Source organism: Corvus hawaiiensis, chromosome 9 (assembly GCF_020740725.1).
Source record: "Corvus hawaiiensis isolate bCorHaw1 chromosome 9, bCorHaw1.pri.cur, whole genome shotgun sequence".
In the NCBI taxonomy this organism is placed as follows: Eukaryota; Metazoa; Chordata; class Aves; order Passeriformes; family Corvidae; genus Corvus; species Corvus hawaiiensis.
Window position 1 is genome coordinate 32,805,577 of NC_063221.1, and position 17,356 is coordinate 32,822,932.

Below are 17,356 nucleotides of genomic sequence, written 5' to 3' on the forward strand. Positions count from 1 at the left end.
CAAAAATAAAGTGATTTAGGAAATAAATTCTCATTTAGAAATATATTTACAGTCACGTGTCTTGGTCCTCTCATTCAAATGTGAAATCTGTTCCTCTCTCTGCCTTCCCTGTTTCCCCGAGGAGCTGGAGGCTCCAGCCTGGCAGGGAGCTCTCCTTGTCCCTTCACACATGGGCTCTCCCGCATTAAAGACATTCATTTACAGGGGTTATTCCTGGGTGTTAAGACAAATACGTTATTCCTGGTGAGATGGAGAAGCTGGAAGCAGAGGAAACTCTGAAGCAGATACCAAGAGAACGGGCTGGAAAAATATTCATCACCAGGGTCTGAAGAAATGTCACAGAGCAAGGTGGTGTTTCTCAAAGTGCGAAGAAGTTGTTCATTAATCAAGACTAAAAAGCCCAAAACCAGGAGTTTTCACAGAGTCACAGAACTGGTCAGGTTGGAAAAGCCCTCTCAGACCATCGAGTCCAACATCCCCAGCACTGCCCAGGCCACCACTGCCCCGTGTCCCCAGGTGCCACATCCACACAGCTTTGAAACCCCTCCAGGGATGGGCACTGACCCTGCCCTGGGCAGCTGTGCCAGGGCTGGACAGCCTTTCCAGGAGGAAGTTCTCATTTCCCAGGGATGTTACATGGAAAGAATCTGCAAGGTTTGGAACGAGGATGGGCAGGAGAGCCAAGAGAGGACCAAGCTGCCAAGCAGGATGGTGATGGAAAAGTCCTTTATTGGGGACTGGCAGAATGAGACAGAAGGGATTTTGTTTTCTTTCAATGGAATGTTTGAGCTCCTTGGTAGGTATCGACAAGGACAGTTCAGCAGATGAAATGAACATTTCAGTTTGCAAATCCAGGATGCAAATCTGAAACACATCTCTGTGTCATGCTCATGGAGACTGCAAGCTAAATATCCAAGAGCAGAGAGAGAGGAAATGAGGGAGTATCCATGGGGGTCCAGAAGGATCCAGAACCTGCCTGCAGGGCAAAAGTGTGGAGTAATAGGATTCTTCAAAAGGGGAAAAATTTTTTTTTAAAAAAGGAGGAATCTTATGAGGTTTACTTAAAGAATGCATTCACAGCCCTATTCATGAAACCATCCTTTGAGAACAGATGGTCCATAACCTAAATAATTTTTAGTTTAGGCTCCACTTTTGCAAGAAATCTGAAATATTCTGTTAACTGCTGTAAAAGTCTTGCCCTGGAAAGAGAAGCTGATTAAATCAATGTAGAAATAAGTTTTAAAGGATCTTGCCTGAACCCTTTTCTGCAGGGCTTGGCACCAACGTAAGGCATCCCAGCACCAGCATCATGGAAAGCAAGGAGCTGTGGCCCATTTCTGTAACACATCCACTGCGAGAAGGAAGTGCCACAGTTCTGCCAGAGCATCTGAGACGCAGTTTTCCTAAAAATATCACTTCCTGGGGAAAATGGAGCACCTGTGTAAGAAGCACCCTTAAATACTGCCTTTTCAGGTTCCCAAACCCACTTACTCAGAATATACATTGCAATATGGAGCCACATTTGCAGCCCAAGCTCTGCTGAAGTCAAAGATGATCATTAAACCACCTAAATCTTCATTTCCTTCTGCATCACACCACCAGGTCCAACAAATCTTTATGTGGAGCAAAGGCTTTTGTTATTTATAACCATTTTCAGACCATTTTTCAGTACGGATTTGAACTCACACCAATGAAGAAGATAAAATTACCTTCCTTCTTAAATAATCAAGCCAGTCTACTAATGTAAAATTAATGGCATGGAATGAAAATGTTGGGCAGTTTCAAAATAAATTAAGTGTGGAAGCAGGTTACGTTTAATCAAGCTGTCATGCAAATCAGCAGCCTCACTTGGTGAGGACTATTTAAAGAACTTCTTAGCTGGTGAAAATGTTTTTGGAACCATTACAGGAACAGTCTCCGTTTTGTTAAGGCACGGGAATGTTAAAAAGCTCCCCCAGAACAGGGTCAGAATGTCGATCCCACAGAGCATTGCTGAGAGGGAAGCACCACATCAGACTCTGGGGGCAGCCAGAGCCAATATTCCCAGAAAATCACTGAATCTGGGGTGTTACACACAGCTGCCAGAACAAAACAGGCAACCAAAAACAAAACAAAAGGAAAAAGTAAAAGCAAACAAAGACATGAAAAATACCAAACCAAAACAAACCCCAAGCCAACCCAAACAAAACAATTATACAAACACAGAATTCTTACAGGGAGAAATTCACAGAATCCCAGACTGGTTTGGGTTGGAAGGGACTTTGAAGCTCATCTCCTTCCAAACACCCCCTCCCACTGTCCCAGGCTGCTCCAAGCCCCAATGTCCAGCCTGGCCTTGGGCACTGCCCAGCTGCTCTGGGCACCCTGTGCCAGGGCCTGCCCACCCTCCCAGGGACGGGTTTCTCCTCCACACCCAAGCTCTTTACCAGCAGAAGTGCCTTGGGTCTTGTAACTTATCTGCTTTTAATTTATGAATAATGTGTTTTCTCCCCAAATCTGGGAGCAATTATTTTATGTTTTTGCTGTGGTGACACGTTTGTGACCCGCTCACACCAATCCTGGCACCAGGTGCTGGAGGGAAAAGGCCCCACGGCTCGGGAGGAGCAAAGAGCTCCCTGTGAGCCTCATCCCACGGGGTGCAGCGGTTCTGAGGGAACGTTTCGAGTTCAGGCTTTGATGAGTTCCAGTGCAGCTCAAGTGGCAATATAAATACTGGGTAGCTCAGGGTGCCTGGGCTCTCTAAAGATAGATCCCTGGCACGCTGGGGAGCTCGGCCACCTGCACATTTGGCTCTCCCTGGCCTGTGGCCTCCTCTCCCAGCATCGATGTGGCTGCAGTGAGGCTCCTCCTGCCCACGGAACAACATCATTCCAGTCAGGGAAACAGCCTGACTCTGAACACTTGTAAATGCTTGGGATTTCATTCAGTAACCCTTGGAAGCTCCCCTTTGCCATGGGCTGTGCTGCCTCCTGCTATCTTTTATATCAGCCTGGTAAAGGGAACAGCAGAGGAGATGGTTTCCTGTAACCAAATTTATTTTCAATTCCAGTGTGATAGTTCTGGGCTGACTGCCCTGAAAAGCTTGATTTCTGTGAATTTCACCCATTTTTTTGATTGTGTGACTTTGCATGTTTTATACACATCCAAATCTATTTTCCAAGATTAACCAAGTGAGGGTTCAGAAGGAACATTGTTTTGAAGCATTAATGGAAATAAAGAAGTGGAATAGAAGGTTAGGGATAACTCAGTGCATTTCTTTATCTCTGTGAGTTGAGGTGTTTCTGACTCAGGGCAGAGCACCAAGAGTCCAGAATTGGCTGTGGGAAGGGGGCACTCAGAAGTTGTCCATGGAGCCCAGAAGGTGTTTGGGTAGCTGATCTGCTCAGTACAGCTACAATGAATCGTGAGGAGAATCCAGCACCTCACTGAGAACAGCTCAGGGTAAATATTCTGGGAGTGATGCTTGGAACTGCAGGTGCAGAAACCAACCCACTACCAAGCAAACCAAAGCTGGAGAAGGTCACTAAAGCTGAGTTTGTGAGAAATCCCGAGAATCATGGACTGATTCTTCTTTGGGTTGAAGAATTTCTTCCTAAATATCCAACCTAAATCTGCCGTCCTGCAGCTCAAAGCTGTTCCCCCTGTTCCCACAGGATGTCCTGGGATCCCCTCTGCCCCAGCCCTTCAGAGCCACCACAGACAGCACTGACCTCTCCCCTCTTACTGGGGACAATCAGCCAAAATTGCCCCCCTCCTGCCTGGTGCTCATCCACCATCTCCTCTCACAGCTGGGCTGGAAGAGGCATTTTCACTCCTGGCTCCCCAGGGAGGCTCAGCCCAGCGTGTCCAACCAGCCTGGGGCCACCCCCAGCTGCAGTGCCCCCAGATAACCTCATTATCCACATTTAATTTCCAGGCTGTGGTTTGTGTTCAGTGCTTCCACCTTCACACTACCAGAAATGTAACAGGAAGGAGGTTTATACAGGTTAAAAAAATTTCACAAACTAAATACAATAATTAAATTAATCTGAAGCTAATTTCTGACCATGTGCAGGACTCTATACTAAAAAAAATAAATAAAAAGAGCTGTGACAAAAGCTATATTTTGCTCTCTCTTCCTCTGCTCTTTAATAGTCTCTGAATGAAAAGTCTAGTACAATTTTCTAGTCCACTTGCTCCAGCCAGGGGGAAAACTGCTCGTTGTAATTAGGCCACTTTCATAACAGATTTCCTCCCACCCCTCCTCCCGTGGATGTGACCAAGGCTCTGCACCTGGGAACTGGTGACCTCTTCCCTCACCAGTCAACTTCCCATCACCTCCCCTCCCCTGGTTTTGGTCCCTCTCCACACCTGTCCACAGGGCACGGACAGAACAGCAAAGTCTGCAGAGAAAATCTCTCCAAGAGCGTTGGGTTTGTGACCGTGGCACCCGGGCATTTTCCTGAGGGGCCGCCCTGGCATGCACTGGGTGCCCTGTGTCCAGCTGGGCAGCCCCAGGACACCCTGACCCATCGGGGTGGGGCAAGGCTGGCTGAGGAGCAGGGAGTACAACAACAACTACAGACACCGAATTGTCTCACACAGCCACTGCAGGGAGCAAACAGAGCCCTCCATCCCCAGAAAACCCTTCAGATCCTTCTGGGATCCCCTGGCAGGGTGGGCAGGCCCTGGCACAGGGTGCCCAGAGCAGCTGGGGCTGCCCCTGGATCCCTGGCAGTGCCCAAGGCCAGGCTGGACATTGGGGCTGGGAGCAGCCTGGGACAGTGGGAGGTGTCCCTGCCCATGGCAGGGGTGGCACTGGGTGGGCTTTAAGCTCCATCCCAACTCAGTTCCACAGTTCTGTAGGAATCAGAGACAGCCCAGTGGATTTTCAAGCACAAAGTTTTACCCACCACAAAAATACCTGAAAAAGAACCTCAGACTCACCAGCCTTTTCCCCTCACTGTTCATATCAGCATTGCAACGACATTTTTAATATTTAATTTGAGATTTACTTAACAGTCTGAACAAGAGTTACAAGAGAATTCCACACTGGAGTGGGATTGGGATGAGGAGCTTGGAGGGGATGGGTGAGTCCAATCACCAAGGCTGTGCCTGAAGTGCCAACGATGCCATTTAACAGAGAGAGAGACCTAAGGCAGCACCTGGACTGAAACATTTTCACACTTTTCTGTACAACACATGTAAAGAATGTGATTTTGCCAGTTTCCTGATTTAATTCCTAGGAGTAATTCAAAATAATTCTGATATAACACATCAAGATAAATGCATACATGCTTCTATTGAATCACCCTATAATTTTATAAATATTAGCTATTACACTGTATTAAATTTATAAGCAAAAATACTAAGTAAGAATATTATACAAATAAATGTTTTCGTTGTTAGATAGGATTTTAATCTCTAAGCAACAGAATACCTGCAAAATTCCTGTATCTTTCATACCTGTCAAAGTAAACAAGCAGCTCAATACTTCCTACTCCACAGATCCCAAAATACACCAATTTAATCTCAGTCCGGTCGAAAACCTTGATGCCCAGTTGTGCTCATTTTAAATAATTGAGTTCATCTGGTCCAGCCCCCCATTAAAACCTGCTCTGTCACCATGGTCAGACAGAGAGAACTGAAATGGCTGGGTTTAGGCAGAAGGCTGGGCTTTTATTTATCTGCCTGTTCTTGCCAAGACATCCATTCTCCTCTCCACCCTTGGAACCTCATCACTGCCACTGCTCTGTCAAAGTGCTTTGGGATTTTACTAAGAATTGCATTCAACTCCTCTGAACATTCCACGTCCAGGACAACCTCACCTGGAATTCATGGCAGTGTGTTCACGCTGCTCAACCTCCTCCAGGGCTCTTTCTCAATTTCAGTCATAATTAAGCTAAAAGCATCTTCTAAATTTAAAAATCTGCTAGAACAGATCTACTCTTGAAATTTGCTTCACTTATAATCAAGAGACCCAAAAGTCCTTAGGAAATGCCTACACGAGCAAGATTTGGGGGACTGACAGGAAGACAATTCAAGACAACTTCCAGAATGGAAAAAAAAAAAAAAGGAATCCAGGAACCAGAAAACTCTTTGAAAGCTGTATCACCTCAGTGCCTGTCTTTGGTTAAAGTCAGCACCAAAGCAGCAGCAGTCCCACACCAAGCAGGGGTGCCAGAGGCAGCCCCAGCTCCCCTGGCAGGAGCCAGGGCTCCCCTGCACACTCCCAGCCAAGGGGCTCCCAGCCCCTCGGTGCAGAACAGACGGACTTTGCCATCTCCAGTGTCCTGGAAGCAGCAGAAAGGCTGCATGGAAAACCACCCACCCCTTCACCCTTGCTGAGGGCAGCTGAACCTCTGCTGCTCTCCTCCATGCTCCCGTGGGTCACAGCATGGGAGTTTTTCTCCTCTTCCCTGATGGCAGGAAGAAAACGTTGACATTTATTCAGCCAGTCTGGAGAAAATGAGAATTTCTGTATCTTAGAATCACAGAATCATTTGGGTTGGAAAGAACTCTGAGCATCAGCCATCACCTTGCTGAGCCCAGTACAGCCCATCCCTGCGGGCTTCACTCTCCACCTCACCTACACCTTTCTGGAGCCCCACGTGAGCAGCTGTGAGCCCAGCTCAGCACCAGAGGAAGGACACCCAGCCAGGCTGGCTCAGTGTCACACACCCAGGAGATGCTCCATGGACATGAGGTCTGTCAGGGGAGACTCAGGGTTAGCAAGCCCAGGGCTGGAAAAGCAGAAACTCAGGAGGCCTTGACCATCCCAGTCCTCCACTGGGAAGGGCTGAGACAAGAACTGGGGCTCCAACAGGCAGTTCCCAGCTCCCTTTGTCACTGCTCGGAGCACAGCCCTGCCCCTTCCCTGCTCTCCCACCCCCACCAGCCACAGCAGCCTCTGACCACCAGGATTTGGGTACGGAGACTCTGATCCGATGGCAGATGGCATCAGAGATAAGGTACAGCTCGTTCTGAACTGTGTCACCAGCTTTATCCCAACGTGCCACTCACCAAAGTGCCATCCTGCATTTACAGCTCGATTTTGAAACCAAGTGACACCACAATTTACTGGAGGTGAAGGTTATGGGGGAGCTCCTGTGTCAAGCTGAGCGTTTCCAGTGGGCAGCAGCAGCCACAGGGAACAGGAGAAGAGACTGAGCTCAGCCACACATCCCCCATATTCTACTTCTCTGATGGATCATGAACCAGCTCATTCCCGTTTGGCTGTGGGACAGCCAGCCCTCAGCAGTGCCCCATCCCCGAGGCAGTGCCCAGCCAGCCCTCAGCAGTGCCCCATCCCCGAGGCAGTGCCCAGCCAGCCCTCAGCAGTGCCCCATCCCCGAGGCAGTGCCCAGCCAGCCCTCAGCAGTGCCCCATCCCTGAGGCAGTGCCCAGCCACCCCTCGGCAGTGCCCCATCCCCGAGGCAGTGCCCAGCCAGCCCTCAGCAGTGCCCCATCCCCGAGGCAGTGCCCAGCCACCCCGAGGCAGTGCCCCATCCCCGAGGCAGTGCCCAGCCAGCCCCCAGCAGTGCCCCATTCCCGTTTGGCTGTGGGACAGCCAGCCCTCAGCAGTGCCCGGCCAGCTCCATGCCCTGCTCCCGCAGCACTGCCCACTGCCCTGGCCTCACACGTTTGAGCCAGGGTTTCAGCTCCCTAGGAGAGCCCACTGGGATACCTCTTGGCTACCAAGAGTTCTCCAGATGAGCCAGAGAAGAAGCAGCCTAATTCCAGCACCTTTGTTCAACAGCGTGGGGCTGCTTGGCCCATGGGACCAGTCCCCTGAGATCCCTTCCCTGGGACATCAGCTGCACTCAGCTCTTGCACATGGTGACAAGAAGAAAGTCATTAAGTCTCTGTTTTCTCCTCAAAAAAACAGCCCTTTGGAACAAATCCCAGTTTTCATCTCTTACTGACTCCTTGTTTTGTTAGTTCCTCTGCAGAACAGCTGAAACATTCACCATTATTTAAAATGATAAATTATTTTAATTTACGCTGACTTTATTTATTATTGCTGCACAGACAAGAGGCAAGTGCCATAATGTGCTTGTTTAATAATTGGCAGGGATTGGGAACGGGAAATTCTTATGCAAACAACTTCATTCACTGGGGGTGTGCACAGGAGCCTGCACGTCCCATGGTCACATTTCAGGAATGAAGCTCCATGGAGCTGAAGGATTTATGACCCCAAACTGCACCAGAATATCAAGAGTATGGAAGTCAAGAAAGGAACCTTTTGAAGTCACAAAGGAAAGAAGGGAACTTTTCTGTTTATTACACTCTCCACAGACACAACTGCCCACGTTCACAGCTGCACCCAGCACCGGGCATGCACTGGGGGCACTGCAATGCTGGGATGCACAGAGTATCCCAAAATTCCAATTGCTGCATAAACTCCTTATCCACCTGCTCTTCCTGCTGCAGAACTTCCTTTCCAAATGCTCAGCTCTCAGTAACACCAATGACAATGGATGGATGTTTGACAGATGTGTCACCAGTTTTCCAGGACACCATCACTCCCTAGGCAAAGACTCTCAGCTATGAAGCTGCCCCTGGTGTCAGCCCCACAGCCGGGACCCCTAAAGGGCCCTGCTTTACAAAACCGATGGCAGATGGGCTTCTCCCCCCTGAACCACCCTGAACATTCCCTGGAGCAGAGCCACTGCAGAGAACAAGGAGAATCCCCTGTGTTCCTACAGGAGTGAAGGAGACAACTCCCAGCTGGGAAAGTCGTGTTCAACAGGCAGGGAGAGCTGTGATCCCCAGGAGCTGGAGGGAGCCACATGGAGCCCTGAGTCAGGGCCCAGAATGTACAGAACAGCCTGTCCTGGCACTGCCCTGGCACTGCCCTGGCACTGCCCCAGCCCCACGGCCAGGGCACACGGTCCCTCTGGGGGCACAGCGTCACACTCCCCATGTTTGGGGCAGCAGTGGTCCCAGACATCAAGAGCCATGAGGACACCGAGAGCTGCTCCTCCCATTCCTCCAATGGGAACTTCTCCCACAAGCAGAAGAACTTAGGAAGAGAAGAAGTTGAGAAACTCGAAGAGCAGACACCAAAAAAGGCAGAGTTTCAGAGCAGCCACTTCCCGTGTGCCCAAACCTTTGCACAGCAGTAAAACAGCCCTGGGCAGGGCTGGGCTGCAGGCACAGCCCATCCAGCCTCACCTGGGGCTCATCCAGGTGTTTGGTGCCAGCCCCAGGTGTCCACAGCAGGGGACAGTGCCACTGCCCACAACACGGACCTGGAACTCTCCAAGGTGCACGGAAGCAGCCAAGCCGCACATAAAGGATTTCCAACTCAGCAAACAAACCAAAAAACCCCAAATCTCCTGATCTATGACCAAAAAAAGGCATTTTCCTACAATCACCCCTCTCAGGTGACCACTGGCTGCCCCAGCCTCAGACAACACTCACCCCAGGTGGCCAAAGGGACCACTGTGGCGAAACACACGTGGCTGCACTTCACTGACCTGCTGGCCCAGAACTGACCCCTGGATTTCCAAGCCAGGTTCAACAAGAACCCACCCTCTCTGTGACCACAGCTGGACACCGATATCTGCTGGACAGCTCCCCCTGCTCCTTACTGCCAGCCTTCAGGAACCCGGGCGCAGGGACTCCAGCTCAAGGTTTAACCCTTTGCAGTGAAGAACTCACAATATTTTACAGACTGCAGAGCACACATTCCCTAAACTCCTCTATAATCATCTGCTGGTAAAAAGACCTTCTGCTTTTTTAACAACCATGACAACTTCTAAAGCCCAATTTGCTGCGCTGACACAACGTAAAGGTACGATAAAGGTACTCTCACTTAGACTTGTTTTCATTATCCGTGAGCTTTGAGGAAAACAAAACACACGATAAAAACCCTTACTTGCTAGAAAAACCCTTTTGATCATTTTCAGCTTTGCACATTCCGATCTCCAGGGGGATTTGTGTTCCAAATTGCAGGCGGGGTCGGCAGGCACTGCTGACACATCGCTGTCCCCCGGGTCAGGTAAAGCCAAGAGAGCCCCATGCACACATCGGCCGTGCCCGCAGCAGCTCCAGCGCGGCGGGAAAAGGGGAATTCTTATTTTTCCACAGCAGCAGAAATGCCTCCTGCTGCCATCCTGAGGTGAGCTCTCCCCTGTCCTCCCCACATCCCCGGGAAGGGGGGAGCAGCCCCCTCCCAGGAGGAGGCAGCCTGTGTTTGCCCTGAGTGTCCAGCCCTGCTCCCGGGGCAGGAAGGGAGGTGACACGGGAGGTGACACGGGAGGTGACCCAGGAGGTGGTGACAGGGGCTGCCCCTGCCAGCTCCCTGCCAAGGGCTCTGCATTTGTCACCTCTCCTGAAACACTCCTCTCCCGAAATTGCTGCTTGTGCTGTCAGCGAGATGGATTTGCTGAAACACAGGGTGATCCCTCTCCGAACAGGGGATCTTGTAAAGGGTCACGGGAGAAGCCTGGTTCTGGAAATACAGCCTGGCTCCTGAATTGCTACCAGCCTGCAACGCAGCAATTTATTCCTTTAATAAAATCATGGGTTTAGGACTTGCTCTCTCTTTCCTCGTGTGTTCTCATGAAATCTTAACCGGCTGCCTGGGAAGAATATAGAAAGGCTGCTGGATGGAATTCTGCTGCTGAAAAGTAGCAGCTTCCCAAAATTGTTCTGCCGTGCAAAACAACTGTGTTACTGACAGAATTCCTTAGAACTTCAACAAACACAAACAGTGCTGGGACTGTGGGGATCCCTCTGAAACCAAACAAAAGGGACCAGGCTTTAATTACTGAGGCTGCAGAAATAACTCATCACGGACAGAACTCCTCGGCTAAGGAGGGATTTTCTTTAAGATCCCCATCCTGTACCAAAACAGGTGCCCAGTGACATCCTTGGCAAACTTTCTCTTCCATCAGTCCCTCGGGAAGGGACACCTGGGCACTGTGACTCTGCCAGCGTCGGGGAGTGCTGGCCTGGGAGGCCACGGGAGAATCCCAGCACCCCTGTGCCACCTGGGCAGCAGCAAAGCACCATCCAGCCCCACCTTGGGCCTGGGGAGGACACCCACCCCTCGGGGGGACGTGAGGGTGAGGGGTGGGGGTCTGGCTGAGCAAGAGCAGCACACAGGGAGTGATGCTCCAGGGTGCCAGGGAGGGAATGGTCCTCACAGTGTTGCTGCTGCAGCACTAGGAAAATGCTGTGTGTTTGATCCAAAATTGGTTAATTACACTGATATATGAATTAACTATTTAAAATGGGGGAGCTGGACTACTTATTTTACTTTATGCCAGCACACAGAGGCTTTTCCTGGAAGTCGTCAGCATTCCAAGGAGCCTTTATTCCTGATCCTCAGGCAAGACAACGAAACCTTGATGTGGGAGCTGAGGCCAGGGCCCGGCTCACCCATCGTGGTCCTGGACTCAGCGAGAGGCACTCTGTGCCTTCTCCCCTGGTATTCCAGCACAAACGAGGACTCCTGAGGAAAAGTTTGTCCTCATTTCCACCGGGGCAGCCCCGTTAACCCCTCAGGGCACGGGCTGATGTGACCAGCTGCAGCCAGAGCCCCACTCGGGGTGTGAGCCCCACTCGGGGTGTGCGCCCCAGCGAGGGCACCCGCAGGCCCTGGCTCGGGCTGGCTCAGCCCCCAGCCCATAAATCACCCTGGGCTCCTCGCAGCCACGGCAGAGCCGTCCCTACCCCACAGCCACGGTGTCACCAGGAGCCGGCCGCACCCACGGACGGGGGACTCCGAAGCCATGGCTGGCAAAGGGCAGCTGAGCCCAGAGCAGGGACGGGGGGGAATCAACGTGTGCCGGCCACAGGGAGCCCACGGCCACCGGGAGCCCATGGCCACCCGGCCATGAGCGCCTGGAACGACGGAGCACAGCCAACTTTGGGTGCTGCGAGGCACAGCCACTGGAAGAGCTGGATTCATGTGGCTCCAGAGCTGGAGGAACAAACTCTTTTTTCAGCACCCAAATGGCTTTTTCCAGCTCGCTGGAGTTTGTATTTAAATAAGAGCCAATTTCCAATACTGCCAATACCTACAGCCATTATTTTAATGTACATTGGGAGATATTTACAATACAAGCACCCAGCGAGGGACAGCCTCAGAGGAGCAGAGACGATGGGCAGTGAGAGACCCGGGATGAGGAGCCTGAGGCTGCTGCTCTCTCTTTTTCTCCCCCTGTGATCCTGCATCTCCCCTTTCAAGTTACCAGCTTAAAACAGGATAACCCCAGGTTTAAAGCAAGCCTGCCGAGGGCACGGGAAATGAAAGGAGTTAACCAGAGGGCACGAGGAAGGAGACCCAGCTGCAGCACACAACATTCCAGCATCCCATCGCTCACCCCGGGGCTCGGCAGCGCTGCCAGCGTTTCCTGTAGCAGCCTCTCTTTACAAAACACACACTGGCCCTCCCCAGTGAGACCCGAGCGATGCTTCCAGCCTAGAGCTCCCATTTCATTTATGTAACCCACCCAGCTGCACCAGCACCGGGCTCCAAACACAGCCTGAGGCCTGGCAGCCCGGATGTGTTCCAGCTGAACCCCCCAGGAGGTAACCTTGGGAGCAATCACACCGTTTTTTAATAACACGGTTTTAAATGTATTTAGATACTTAGAGCGTTTAATAGTGGCTGAGTATGTCTTAACAGCCTGTGAACCCACCAAGTTACTTTCTCTGCAACCTGTAAACCTGAAACAGTACAAATAAACCACTTTTAAATTATTATTTCCTTTGATTCTCCATTTGTGCCACAGAAAGCACGAGGACCTGAGCACGTCTCAAAATACAGAGGATAATTGAGGTACACATAAAAACCACTTGTCAGCTGCCCTACATAGACATCTACTGTATTTTCAGGAGCTACTACAACAGGAGCAGCCTAAAAGCACTTGCAAATCCCTACCAAAAATGCCTCATGCGGCATTTTACAGCACGCTGCTGGATCATTAAAAATGCTTATGGAAAAAATGCATTGAAATCTGGAGATTTCCCTGACAGCCCAACAAAAAATAATAACAGCCAGAGACTTCATAGCTGAGAAGTGCTGCTAATTAAATCAGAGGTTTCTCACCAGCCAGGAGCTTCAACCAACTGCAATCGTATTCCAGAGAAGGAGAAAATGGGGGGATTTGAACTACAGTAGGATCAAGGCAAAAGTACAACACATGGATAAAAAGTTAGAGTGGGGGCTGGGGAATAATCAAATCAAGGCAGAGGATTGCCGAACACAAACCAGAACGAAAGGTTCGAGTCGATTGTGGTGTCTGACTGCTGGTAAATAAATTTTGCTCCAGCCAAGAGATGAGGAGATACGGGAGCACAGGGTCCATCAGGAGAGGCAGGAACAGAGCCACGGGAAGCACAAAAATCTCCTCGTGGCATGGAGCCAGTACTCCAATCATTGAGAAACGCAGAAATATGTATCAAAATAAATAATACCGATGCTAATGCTCCTGGCAGGGTGCAATCGTCCTCTCCCTGCCACAGCCCCACGCCGCTCGTTCTGCAGAGCCCCCAAACTGCTGCTGGAAGCCAAAACTGCATCATTTCACCCCAACAACCCATTTCTGAACTTCCAGCAACAGCCAGGGCTTCTTAAATAGAGTTTAAAAAGGGGAAACCGCAGAACAAAACCACCCCGAGGGCCGGCGAGCGGCCCGGAGCTGCAGGGATGCGGGTACCGGGTGGCGCTGGGGACAACTTCCCGCATCACCGGGGCACCCCGCGGGCAGCCCTGGGGCCGAGCGCCGCCGCAGCGTCCCCGAGAGGGGCCAGGGGCTCCGGCGGAGCCTCGGGCATCTCGGGGATGCTGCTGCAGCAGCGGCGACGCTCCGCGCTCGCATCCCTCCCGCCCGCGATCGCCTCCTACCTCAGCACCGCCGTGTCCCCTTTCCTGACCACCAGATTGTCCACGGCAGAGCCCGGGAAGTCTCCGCCCGGCGCAGCGAATCTCCCGGGAGGAAGGAACCAGCAAAGGCCGAGGAAAACGATCGCCAGCCACTGGTGGGAGCCCCCGGCGCTCCGCACCAGCGGCACCATCTCCGCTCCGCGCCGGCCCCGGCAGCGGAGAGCGAGCGCTGCTGCTCCCGGGAAGGGCGGCCCGGGCTCGGCGGCGGCGGTCGGGCACCGGCGGAGCGCGGCTGCTCCCGGGCGGCCGCCGCAGCATCCAGCGAGGAGGGCAGCGCGCCCGCTCTGCGCGGCGGCTCCGCGGCGGCGGCGGGCGGTCCCCGCTGCCAGCCCGTTGCCACGCAGCCGTCGCCTTGGCAACCGGCCCGGCGGCGAGGGATGCTCGGCCCCTTCTGCCGGGCTTCCCGCTCCGCCCTCCCGGCATCCCGGCCCACGGGCACCCCCGTGCCAGCCTCCCGCCGTGCCGCATCCCGATCCTCGTCCCGGCTCCTCGTCCCGCTCTCCCCACAGAATATTTAATGGAAATCGGCCACTTTGCCAAAAGCCAGCGCAGAGTCACAGCCCGTGCTGAGGCAGCAGCGCTGGAAACGGCACCAGCAGCCCCAGTCAGGGGCCACTGGGACATGCTGGAAGCTCCAGACTTTTCTGGAACAGAGGGTCGGGCCACTCTGGTACCTCCATTTCCTAACATTCTACCTAGGAAAAAAAGACTCTAGGCTAGAGACCTTCACCAAAGAGCAAATAAACCACTGACAGGTTATTTCCCCAAATTCTACCAGGAAAGCCAGAGAACCTTACCAAGGAGAAAGAAAAATCACCAACGGATTATTTCCTAAAACTCTCCCAAGACATTCAGAGGTCTTCACCAAGGAGCTAAAACCCACTGATCTGTTATTTCCCAGAATTCTACCAGGGCATCCAGAGCCCTTTGCCAAGGACCTAAAATCCACTGATAGAGTCTTCCAGGATATTTAGAAGCCTTCACCAAGGAGCAAAAACCCATTGCCGGATTATTTCCCAAAATTCTACCAGGACAGCCAGAGACCTTCACACCAAGAAGTGATAAACCATCTATATTTTTCCCCAAATTTCTCACAGGGCATGTGGAAACCCTCCCTGGCAGATTCTACCAGGGCATCAAGAGCCTTTCACCAAGGAACATAAATCCACTGACAGATTATTTCACAAAATTCTGCTGGGACACCTAGAGACCTTCAAAGAGGAGCAAAAAAACCCCTGACAGAGGAACTCCCTGTAGCAACCAGGAATGAGCAGCCTCTGTCCCCCCAGGGGTCTTCTCCAACGCACACACAAACCCCTGCCAGACTGGCAAACACGTGGAGCGGGGAGCTCTGTTTGCTCCCTGTGTTTACCCAAACTCCCCCATTCCAGGTTAAACACTCAGCACCAGACCCCCGGCTGCACCTTGCTGGGCTCAGCCTGGATCCCTGCAGGAATTGCTCTCCTCCATAGCTCCAGAGAAGTTGCGTAAGCACCGCTGTGGAACAGGAATTCCAGGAGTACTCCATGGGGCCGCTCCGAACATTCCCACAGCGACTCGGGCACATCTGGCCCACGCAATGTCACCGCTGTCCCTCCCGCAGCCCCGCCGCCCGTGCTGCCAGCCCCAGCCCCACATGTGCCACGCTGGCTCCCTCTCATCCGCTGCCAGGGTGCGGATCCCTCCGTGCACCGGCCTTCCCCACCCACAGTTTGCATCAGAAGGATTTGAGAGTAGAATGTTCCAATTAAAAAAAATCTTTAATAATCAGGATGCTTCTACCGCTCGCTTTCGGTAAAGCCCGATCCCTGTTCCTGGAAGCTTCTTCCTTCGTTACCACATCCCGTGAGACCTTCCCAGCTGCCAGAAGAAATCCGAGTGTACACAAAAGGGAATTCTTCCCCTTCTTCTGCGGCACACGATGCTACAGAGTTTCCTTGATAAGGAAGGAGAAGGGGAAGAGAGGGATTGGCTCCCTCACGGTGGCACTGCCTGGAACACAGAGCTGCCTTTTAATGTTAAGCACAAGTGCCCAGTGACACAACTCCTGTGTCACACACGCAGCTGCCACAGCCTGCACTGCCCAGCCCTCGGAACACGGCAGCAGGAGCTTCTCACAAGCACAAGTTGAGCATGAAGTACCAAAAATATCATTAGGAACACTTCCATGCCATTGGGAATGAGCTGGCCACAGGATACTGGGTGCTCTCACCAACACCGAGTTGTTCATAGCAGGTGGAGCAGCCCCACCCCTCACCCTGCCACCACCACCCACTCTGAGATTCACTGTGACCTCCCCCAGCGCCTTTCCAGACCCAGGAGCTTCTCGAGGCAGCAACCAAACACATCCCGCACCAAACAGCTGGAAATGGAAGTGTCCTAAAGGACGTGGCTTCAAGAACCCAGACAAGGGCTTTTGACAAGGGCACGGAGTGACAAGGGCACCAGCAAAAACTCCCACACCTGTTTCTCAAGGCTTTTTGCTCCTCCTTCTATCCCACTATCTAAGAGATGTACCCAAACTAGATAATGCCATTTACACAACAATTTTGTAACAAAAAAAGGGAGGTGCACCCCAGGAGAGTTCTGATCCATCAGAGCAGACTCCTGTCTTGCGGAGCTGCAATCCCGAGTGAAACATGGCTCCTCCTCTACCAGGCCTGTAAAGCTGGAACAGCTCAGAATTTGCCAAACCGGTTCACTCCTGAGGCAGAACATTTATCAACACGCTTGTGCTCGTCAGTGCCATTCCACAGACTTTGGGAAACACCTCTCTGAGCTCCGATGCAATCCCTGCAAACTCCCTGTGCTGGCATCAAGAGCAGGACCCACATGGGATTTGGGGATTGGACGAGACAAACTTCACACGGCTGTCACATGTGAGGAGCCCTTTGAATGTTCTGGTACATCCAGTGCTCAGCTCAACCAGAGAGAGTCGGGATGTAACAGCCCAGATCTAATTTCAGGGAGAGCTCTGTAACCTTTAATGAGTCCAATGATGTTGCTTTTACTTGACCTTAACAAACAATCAAGTAATTTGCTCCTCTTTGAATGAGCAGGACAAAAGACATTTCCCCAGCACCATTTGTTCATGTTGCAAAAGATCCTATAAATCTCAATCAACAATAGCAAAGATGAAGCTTTTTATCTTGTTTTGTTCATTTTTAGATTCATATCTTGCCTTTCCTGTTATTTGCAGATCAATGGAAAAATGAGCAGGTCAGGGGGCAAGAGCAGTTGTGCCAATCAGAGCTGGTCGGGAGACAGAATTCTTTCATCTGAATCTGCCCCACCTCCTCTCCAAGCTCAGGAAGAATTTGGGGGGGGTGGGGGGAGGAACACAATAAAAGAGGAAAAATCTCACACCAAATGTGTGCATACATAGAAAAAGTATTTCACAGAATCACTGAGGCTGGAAAAGCCCTCCCAGACCATCAAGCCCAAGCTGTGCCCGATCCCCCCCTTGTCCCCAGC

The 17,356-nt window shown here is 51.7% G+C and overlaps 1 protein-coding gene across 3 annotated transcripts in view; it reads right to left on the reverse strand.

Moving 5' to 3' along the window:
• Positions 1 to 14,125, reverse strand: part of NEGR1 (neuronal growth regulator 1) — a 191,958-nt gene extending 177,833 nt beyond the window's left edge. For 2 of the 3 annotated variants that reach the window (XM_048312296.1, XM_048312295.1), the window contains exon 1: positions 13,844 to 14,124. In XM_048312296.1, the coding sequence (XP_048168253.1) occupies positions 13,844 to 14,013 (170 nt within the window). In that variant the 5' untranslated portion in view covers positions 14,014 to 14,124. Of the gene's footprint in view, positions 1 to 13,843 lie in introns of all 3 variants that reach the window. The other variant, XM_048312294.1, reaches the window with a different exon arrangement.
• Positions 14,126 to 17,356: the final 3,231 nt, after the last annotated feature.